General features: G+C 34.6%; 1 protein-coding gene across 1 annotated transcript in view; it reads left to right on the forward strand.

The window, feature by feature from the left end:
• LOC119837389 (leucine-rich repeat-containing protein 24-like) overlaps positions 1–7584 on the forward strand; it is a 32915-nt gene extending 25331 nt beyond the window's left edge. The window contains exon 2 of the mRNA XM_038362961.1: positions 5354–7584. Within this exon, the coding sequence (XP_038218889.1) occupies positions 5389–7140 (1752 nt within the window). The 5' untranslated portion in view covers positions 5354–5388 and the 3' untranslated portion in view covers positions 7141–7584. The remainder of the gene's footprint in view (positions 1–5353) is intronic.
• The last annotated feature ends 2769 nt before the right edge of the window (positions 7585–10353 follow it).

Here is a 10353-nt window from a genome sequence, read left to right on the forward strand (position 1 = left end):
GGAAGCGGTTTAAAAGTACGACCTTTTATTCTTGAAATATGATAATGTATAAAGATAACATTTGTATATTACATTGTCTTTGTTTGGTTTCTTAATAAATTAGATGTACATGGTATTAGGGATATATTTTGTTTTCAGATTACAGATTTATTTTAACGTTTTATTTTAAAGATAAGGTTTTTATATTATTTTAATGTCTATTTATTTAAAAAGTAATTAATATACAGAACTTAATAAACTTTTTGTTTAGTTAATGTGTAGATAAGATACATCACTGCAAAGTATTATTAAAACCTTCTTAGCCGTTTTTCGGTAAAATGATACAAATACACATTCATCCTCACAGAAAAGATAAAGTAAAGTTTTGGTACCAATTGGAGCTATCGCAAAATCACACTATATAATATTAAAAAAAATCCTACTGCCAATATTCTACTTTTAATGTTATGGTCTTTTAAAAAGATCATTTATACAAATTCTTAAGAATTTATCACAAAATCGTTATAGGCGGATGTCTACTATCAACTTTCTTAATTTCGAGTTTGTAGCATGATACATGCCAAACTATTATGAAATTTGCGAGAGCGCTTAGACGCCCTTAATCAAGCACTATTACGAAATCCGTTTAACAGATTTCCGTTTTCCTAACTTCATAGTTGGGTCACACCAACTTCCCACCTAATTTCACCTTCATACATTAAGCGGTTTTGGAGTAACCGAGGCTTTACACGGCTACGTAAAAAAACAAAATGTTCTTAAAAGATCATAACCTTATATAGGTACATGTTACATCACAACACTAAAATAACCTAACATAATACCTAAGTTACAAGGGATCTGTCCTATACAAACATTTCATACCTCGCAACGTACATTATAATAAGGATTATACTCATAGTTTTAAACCTTTGTTATCACGCCAAAGTTCTATGATAAACATGTTATTAAAATTAACACGTGTAACGTGAAATTATTTAAATTAAGGGTCAAATTATAAATTTTATCCTATATATTATATACATAATATGTATATTATAAGTTTCTATCTTAATAATCTCCTTTTTACTAAGCAAATAGGTTTAGGTTAACATTTAAAACATACATGAAAATCTAAGGACCCGCGTAGACGACAGTCTTCAAGATTGAATACGAAATTTAATGATTAAAGACTATAGATAAGATATATGCTCCAAAAATTAATTAGTATCAAATCCATGGAATGGAAACTAATTTTACAAACAGTGTTATGAGCTAAATTATACTAATAATTTTTATCAGGTCTAGACATAACAAGACACATTCTACGTAACGAAAGGTTCGAAGTTAAAAGCGTCAAGTCAACACAACGATCCTAAGAAATGTGCGGATACATTGTATAGACACAATCAGGTAAAAAATAAACTTCTGTAAATCGTGTTATTTAAACTCAAATATGTATTTATTCAATTAGAATTCTACTGGAGACACACTTGAATCTTTTACCACCGGTTCGGAAAGCAGTTTCTACGGAGAAGACCATGAAACGGGACGAAATTGTGTGGAATCATGTCATCCAATAATATAATAAATGCGACAGTTTGTAAGGATGGATGTATGTGTATGTGTATGTATGTCTGTTACTCTTTCACGCAAAAACTACTGAACCGATTGCAATGAAATTTGGTACGTAGATAGCTGGACAACTGGAATAAAACATAGTTTTATTCCGACTATACATATACAGACTTACGCAGGTGAAACCTCGCAGCGCAGCTAGTTTTACATAATAACAATTACAACAATTTTGACAATGTACATTTATCTAGGCTTAAAAAGATATAAATCAGCTAATATCTTCACAAAATATGTATTAGCATAATAAGGAAAATTTTCCACCAGGGTATATATACCCTTATAATGTTATAACGCATACAAAAAAAACGTTTTCGTGCGATGAAAACATAATCCCAATAGGCATTGATCAAGCTATATTGAGATTTAGTAGCAACTTGGGGATCATTACTATATTTCTTAAAATCATTTATTTACGAATGATTCCCGACGGATATTGGAGGTAAAACCCTATAAAACGACACTTGAGATACATAAAAACAAACTCAATATATCTTCTGAAACATAACAATAACTCAAACAACCGTAAAACTAAAACTAGTCTGAATACCCTCGAAATCAGACCAACTTTTAAAACATTACCATCAAAAGTAATTAAATGAACTAAGACATATTTAAAAGATACTGCACTTGTTTCGTTTTTCATTTTAAACAAAATATTTGCTGGATGCAAGAAACTTACAACATTAACCTGGGAACAGGGCTTATTTAGAACAAGTGAGAATATTATACCGCGAGTGTTATTCAAGAAAGTGTAAAATTTGCATTCTGAAGTTGGACAGAAGTCGAGGGGAAATACTGCGAGATATATACTTGTGTGACCTATTTCGGTATCTGGACTCATTGAATTATAATTCAGTTTTTATAATTAAAATAAAAGTATTTAGAAAATAAAAACTTTTCAACGCATTTTAAACGCGATTTATTCATTATATTATTAACCCGACGTTTTAAACACTTTACAGCGAGCGTGGTCACGGGAGACAGTCTCCCCGCCTAAATGTACTAGTATTAAAGATACTACTCGCGTAAAATTAAACACAAGAAAATACTACAATAAAAGTATTTCACGTGCATTTTATGTATTGTTAATCCAGGGTAATTTTCTTAAGTTTTCTTCTTCAACTCTTAGGTTCTTGATGACCCTATCAAAGCGTATGTTAATGCGTAGATTATTTTTTTATATCATAGCGGGAAATCGAGCTGGCGGGTCGCTTGATTTAAGCCATTAATAATGATGTTTAAAGGAAATCAAATGACTGTATATAATTAAAATTATATATCCATCTGTTTATACCTGGCAACTCCAACGTTCAGGCAGACAGTGAGCCCGCAATATTTTCTAGTATTTCTTTTCTAGTCATTATATCATTACTGTTAATTGTAAATAAAATAAAAATTAGTAATTTACACTTGAAAAATTAATACAAAAAAATTAATAACAGGTATTAGACAGCCAATTCTTTTCACACAACCTATCACTTATCCTCAGTATACTCCCTAAAGTTTGTTAAAAACTAATTGAAAGAAGAAATCGAGTCGCGGGCGGAAGCTAGTAAATAATAAAGCCAGCAGTCAAGAGACGGCACACGTCACCTATATTTCGAACTTCTTGGTTCTTGAACAATTAACTTAGTCCCTTCACCCATAATAGCACTTAATGTAGATACAATAATATGGAAAATAAATTTGAGTATAATCCAATAACAACATCCACGAACCCTCCATCCAACCCACAACGCCACCAACCTTGTTTTTGATAATAAATTCTAATTGTTCTGGTCATTGATATCCAGTTAAATGCAATTAGGTCCAATACCCACTATCGTGAGCATAACCAGACCGGCCGGACAAGATAGATAACCTCGCAAAACCATTAATCCCTCTAATCTTGACAGAAAACCTCCTGGGAGGGCGACGCATTTATCAAAACAAGAGGCTCGGAGTGCATTTGTTAGCTAGTATCTAGCGTGTGATAATTAAAGATGTTATTAATGTTCGGTTTGTGTTCTGCTGGTATTTTGGTAACAAAGGATGGTGGAAAAAATAGATGTAATGAAAGGCACCTTTTGTGTTTTTACTACACTGTGTTCTGATCTTGAAGTTCTATTAAATTTTTCATGTCATTTTAGCCACAATGGCTTGTTAATTAATATGAAATAGAATAAGGATACTGTTTAAAAATGTGATTTAGAAAATACAAAACTTTGTATTATTTAACTTTGTCGGATACAACTCGTGGTTCATTATTCTGATTGGTGAATTGTTATTACTTTTATTTAGTCAACTTCAGGCACCAGTCTCTCATAACGATATTCAATACCGTTTTTTATGTATTTTTAAGTTTTTATAATATTCCAATGTTGTGAACACTGAATAAACATTTTTATTTTAAACATTATTAGTATTTTTTATTACTTGAGATACAGGAACCACTTTTCTTATTTTCATATTTTCACTGAGCTGGTGATTCGCCTAATAAGTAAGTGATCATCACCGCCTATGAACATTTGCAGAGGTTGAGCTGCTGAAAACATGTTGCCCGCTTTACAGATGTAAAGGACAAGAAAAGATTTCACGACGAGAATCAAGGAAGTGGAAAGGGTTCTTGTGTAGCGATATGTTACCTTCCTTGATGCGAGCTGCCCGTATGCTACCGAAGCGTGGTCGACTACCACACTCAAAAATAACTCTCCTCCACCTTCTGTTGCCTTCAAACTTGACAAAAACGTCGAGCTATCTAATCATATAACGTTTCGCCACACTTGGCAATAAAACGTGGAGCATTCGTGGATTGTTCTTTGATAATTAGATGAAGTTTATTCAATGATCCACCAAACTACCCTCACTTTGTTAATAAGTCTTTGTGACCAGATTCGGCTGTATCCTGCTGCCTACATAAATCTGCCCGAAATGTAAAATATCATAACTTTCCTATTACTTATACATTTATGCTCAACCAGGCTTTGATTTCTATCAATGAGGTATCAATCAAAATCTTATCACGCTACTTAAAAAAATAAAAATATTTATATGTGTCTTTGTAATAAGAGGCGACTTATAATAAATCTCTATGTCTTTAAATAATTATTATTTTCTTAAATATTCTCATCTCATTATACATGAAAATATTTACGATACGATTGTCTTGTTTACTTTGTCGAATAATTACGTTATCCTACTAATATTATAAATGCCAAAAATTGTAATGATGTGTGTGTGTGTTTGTTACTCTTTCAAAAACTGCTGAAGCGATTGCAATGAAATGTAGAGAGCTGAAAAATGGAATAACATATAGGCAACTTTTTATCCCGACATTCCTACGGGATACGAACTTCGCTGGTGAAACTGCGGGGCGCAGCTAGTGTTACGATAAATTTAGGAAACTTTTCTTTTTAATTCCTATTCCTATTCCTTTTATTTTTAATTCCTAATAAACATAGTTATTTAGATTTTTTAATAACCTGTCAACTGAAATAACTTATGGTTTATATTCATGTTTAAAGCGATATGAGAATAAATAAATTAAGCTATAAAGAAATGAATTACCTATTCGTTTTTTGGTTATATCTCCAAAGAGATTAAAATTCAAAGTTATTAGTTAATGATTAGGGTTTACAATTATTTATGCTGGTACAAATATATATGTATAATATTCACTCTAAGCCACTCTCTCACACACTCTAACACTCTAAGCGTTTTTGTATGACCACAACAATTAAGCTATATTTCGTTGTTACAGGCATCCCACCGATGTAAACACAAAGTCGAAATGAGATGAGTATGCGCGTGTCGTGGGCCAGGTGGTGTTGGATAGTTATCTTCACCACGTGCACTGCGAGGACAGCCAGCGACTGGCTCGACTGCGCCCACGTCTCCACCTGTCGCTGCAAGTGGTCCTCGGGCAAGAAAACCGCCACGTGTGCCTCTGGTGACCTTCGCCGACCGCCCACACTCTCGTCCGACATCCAAGTCCTCGATCTACACGACAACCCCCTCAGAAACTTACCACAGGAAGTTTTCTCAAACATCGGCCTACTGAACTTACAACGGCTCAATTTGAGAGCAACTAAACTTCGCTCTATACACGCTGACGCTTTTTTGGAACTACGAATTCTAGTCGAAGTCGATTTGGCCGACAACGATCTCGCGTTACTTCCCAGAGATATATTTAGAGGGAACGAAAGGTTACGGTTGGTAGTGCTGAGCAATAACCCTTTGACTACGTTGGTAGCGGATCAATTTCCAACGTTGCCGCATTTACGAATGCTATTATTGGACGGCTGCCGATTGAGAACAATACACACAAATGCATTACGGAATTTGAAGTCTTTAGAAACTATAGATTTACGTAGGAATCAGTTGACATTCCTGCGTCTAATTACATTTTCGTTACCCGCTTTGAAAACCATGTCCCTATCGGGAAACCCGTGGAGATGTGATTGTAGATTACGCGAATTTAAAGATTGGTTTTTAGAAAGTAAATTAGGCACTGAAGAATTAGTTTGCGTGGAACCTTCCACACAGTCAGGGAACAAATGGCGCAATGTGCCTAGTGAAGTAATGACATGCCCGCCTGAAGTTAAATCGAGTACTTTAGTTGTAAGGGCAGAGGTGGGTGTAGCTGCAACATTTGGTTGTTGGGTACACGGTATACCGAAGCCGAAAGTAACATGGTTGTTTGATGGAGTAGATTTACATAATAGCAGTGTTGATTGTGACATGGAGGAAATTGATACGATTGTAGAGGATGATAATATTGAGGAGAGAGTACCTGGAAGTGTTAGATGGGTAAATATTACCCTTTACAACGTCACTTCTAGTGCCGCTGGTGAGTGGACGTGTTTAGCTAAAAGTGTAGCAGGAGAAGCTCGTGCTGTTATTAGTTTGGTGTTACCAAGACTGCAAACAGCGACTGCGCGAACGGCACCTGGAATTCCTCAATTACTGGGCGTAGTGTTTGGCGCTTTAGGCGCATTAGCTGCCCTAGGTTTTATAGCAGCAGTTGCGTGTTGGCATTTACGAAAACGAACTGTACCACCGAGTCGAAGCTTCATGGACCAAGAGAAACGTTTAATAGATGCGTCTGTAGTTGTTAGTTGTGATAGATCGATTGCTGACATGGCCTCACCGTGTGATTTCGAACTAACGGAACGCTTATCTGATGAACCCCCTAGAAGTTGTGCGTTCGAACCTGTACATATTACCATAGAAGGTACTCCAGGGGCGTTTCCGCCTCCCCCAGCAGAGTTCGCAGTACCTGTCCCTTATGGAAATATATTTATTTCAGTGCAAGTAGCTGGTAGAGGAGAGCATGGAAAGTATCCCGATTTAATAGGTGGTGGAGCAACCTTGCCTCGGCGAACAAGGACTTGTTGTGGTGCACCAGCATATGACAATATGGGTCCTAGAGTGACAGCCACGGGAAGCTCAACCTGGTCGCTTCCTGGAGCGAGTGGAGAAAATGAACCATCAGAAACCCCCGTGCTCACCTTACCGCCACCGCCACCTGAGTTTGTCTCCCTTTAGCCTAGGCCCCTGGTACTAGATCCCTCTAACCTGAGGTGACCTGGTACCCAACATTTTACGAGTCAATTAGACTAATTCCCAATTTTATTGTATTAAGATAATTTTGATGGATAATTAAAATTGTAAATAATGTGTGCGCGATGTGAGACATCCTGTGAGATTTAAATAATAAGGTTGTTATCGATATTGTATGATAATTGAATCTGTAAGCAAACTTGTTATTCGTACGTTGGGATGTTGACTTGAGAAAGCATTAGTCTCGATCCATTTGTTTACTAGTTGTTCCTTTCGTCTTCGCATGTTGTCTTCCCAACTTTTGTAAATATTGTTTATTCGTGTTATACACTTTTCCCAAATATAAGACTGAACCCTTTGTCTTATTTTCGTCTCTCTTTGTAACTTATGTATAAAGCTATAATTCACTTAGGCAAATAGCTTTTAATTTTATTTGAAAGCATATAATGTAAAATAAACCGATCACATTATAATGCAGTTTTGCTGTTTTATTTTTACCTAAATTCTGAAACTGACATCGTTCCAATAAACTACATTATACGAAATTCCATTATTTATTGACATATAGTAAACAAAATAATGATAATATTGAACGTGTAATAATTATTTTAAACCACCAGAGTTAGATCTAAAGACCTTCAAAACAAATCTTGGCAATTTGAAAGGGAATCGGCGAAATTAATTTCGGCCAGCCAAACAAAGTCGACATTTTTTGTCGGTAAATTTTGTTTCGCCATAAAATTAATTCTTACGCTCAATTTAACTGCCAAAACAATTTGTTGCGAGCGCAATAATGCCTTTGACCTAGTTTGGTAAACATAATTTTGAAGATTTCATCTTAGTTCCTTATATTATTGGGATATTGCCCTGCGTTGCGACGTAAGGAACGATTTTATCAGTTTATGTAGATTGAACACATTGACCCTGCTTTCATTTCTTCGTCCCTATACCTTTGTTTTGACAGAAATAAAAAACAAGTAGCTTTCCGCCCGCGGATTCTCCCGCGTAGTCAAAGGGAAACTCGTGTAGAGTAGATTAAACTTATCCTATGTCTTTTTTCAAGTCTCAAACTATCTTTGTACCATTTCATCAAAATCAATACAGTAGTTTAGGTGAGAAGAAGAGATTAGATATAGTTATTTTGGCATATTAGAAAAGTTACAATTATGAAAAGTATTTCGATTTTATTTACATTTTATTGTGCTGAAGTATAATATTACAGATCCTTGTTATAAAAAAAGTAAATAAACTAATACTAATCATATCTAGTCCTACTTAGAGGTGAAATAAGTGTAAAAATCTAATTAATACAGATATATGTTTTTCTTATAAACAAGATAAAAGTGGCATACAAACATATTCATTGAAAACATTGACATTTATTTTTTTATTTATATATAATATCTCGAACATTTGACAAATTATTTTTAGCAAAATCAGATTCTAAGTTATATAAAGAAATACAAAAAGAGACATGGCATAATTTCCCTAACAAAAACTTGATCTGACATAATTTAAACCTTGTATATTTTAGAAGTTAAAAGTTTTAACACCATTTGTATGTGCGGAGTATTCTTAGTGAATTGACGTGGGTTGGTGAATGACCTTTCTACTCTTGTTAGGTTTGAAACAGCAACTTAAAGTTCTGGAATATTTTTCAAATAAACTGTTTTTCAACCAACTTTAAATAAGAAAGACGTTATCAATTCGACAATAGTTTTTTTTTACTTTTGTTCATCTGAACTTTCGATTGGGTGGACCGATTTTGATGACCCTTTATTACTTAAAAACTAGTGCCTCACGTGTGGGCCTATTTAAATTTGGTCTAATTCTGAATTTGAAGTTCAGTTTCTATTAAAAAAGGTTATTACTCGCTCATATCATTTATTTAGAAGTTAAAAGTTGGAGGCAAAATAGTGCCCTTCAAACTTCTCCCAAGTCAAGAAAGATTAAAATATTTACACGGTTTATTTATTATATTCTTAACCATCACGGAGAGAATGTGAACGTGTCTCCCCGTGACCACGCTCGCTGTAAAGTGTTCGAAACATCGGGTTAATAATATAACAAATTAAAATTTAAAATGCGTTAAAAAGTCTTTAATTTCTTAATGCTCGCGTAAAATCAAACACGAGAAAATACTGCATTAAAACATATTACCTCATATCAAAAAGGTCAATCAAAGTGTGAACAAAAGTATCGAAATAACTCGCATTTAATTAAAAACCACAGATGCAATTTACATAATCCCGCACTTGACACTTAAATTCCCGTCTGTAGGGCCATCAAAATACTCATTAAAAGTTTACAATGAACAGACAATCTAAAATTTGGGTCATGCTTCTTACACAATTAAAATTTTAAATACCCAATGTGCCACTAGCTTTAAATCCTCGCCGAGCAAATCGTTAGCTCAAATACGCTGGAGCAATTCAGCTTTTATTTTTCAATAAACTTTAACAGGGATTGTCATTGTTAATCACCTATCTAATATATAAAATTCTCGTTTCACAGTTTTCGTTGCCATATTCCTCCGAAACGGCTTGACCGATTCTAATGAAATTTTGTGTGCACATCGGGTATGTTTGAGAATCGGCTAACATCTATTTTTCATACCTCTAAATGATCAGAGTAAGGCCGAACAGCGTTTGCCGGGTGCAGCTAGTATATTATAAAAATGAATGTTTGTATGTCATCGACGAACTCAAAAACTACTCGACCGATTATTATAAAAATTGGTACATATATGTGGTTTTCTATGGAGAAGGTTTGTGTGATATGCTCATTGATGCCACTCGCCACCAGGTGGCTTCTTACTTATTTGCGTTGTTGGCTTAGCAATCCGCGCCGCACAGTAATATATATAAATTGCGTGTCTTGTGTCCGCGATGGACTTCTAAAATACTAGACCGATTTAAATGAAATCTGCACACTGTGCAGTTTGATCCAATTTTAAAAATAGGATAGTTTAAATTATTACAATTACGATAAATGGCGGAGCTGGCGGAGCTGGCGGAGCTGGCGGAGCCGAGGTGTAAAGCTGGTTATGTATATATATTTCTATGTGACATTGATTTACTATGACGAAATATTTAACCGACGTTTCCAAAAACAAATGAGGTTGTCGATACGACTCTACTATTATTTATTGGTTTTGTTACTTACCAACTCTGTGGGTTTCTAACCTCGAAAGTCACG

This window comes from Zerene cesonia, chromosome 27, assembly GCF_012273895.1.
Source record: "Zerene cesonia ecotype Mississippi chromosome 27, Zerene_cesonia_1.1, whole genome shotgun sequence".
Lineage (NCBI taxonomy): Eukaryota > Metazoa > Arthropoda > Insecta > Lepidoptera > Pieridae > Zerene > Zerene cesonia.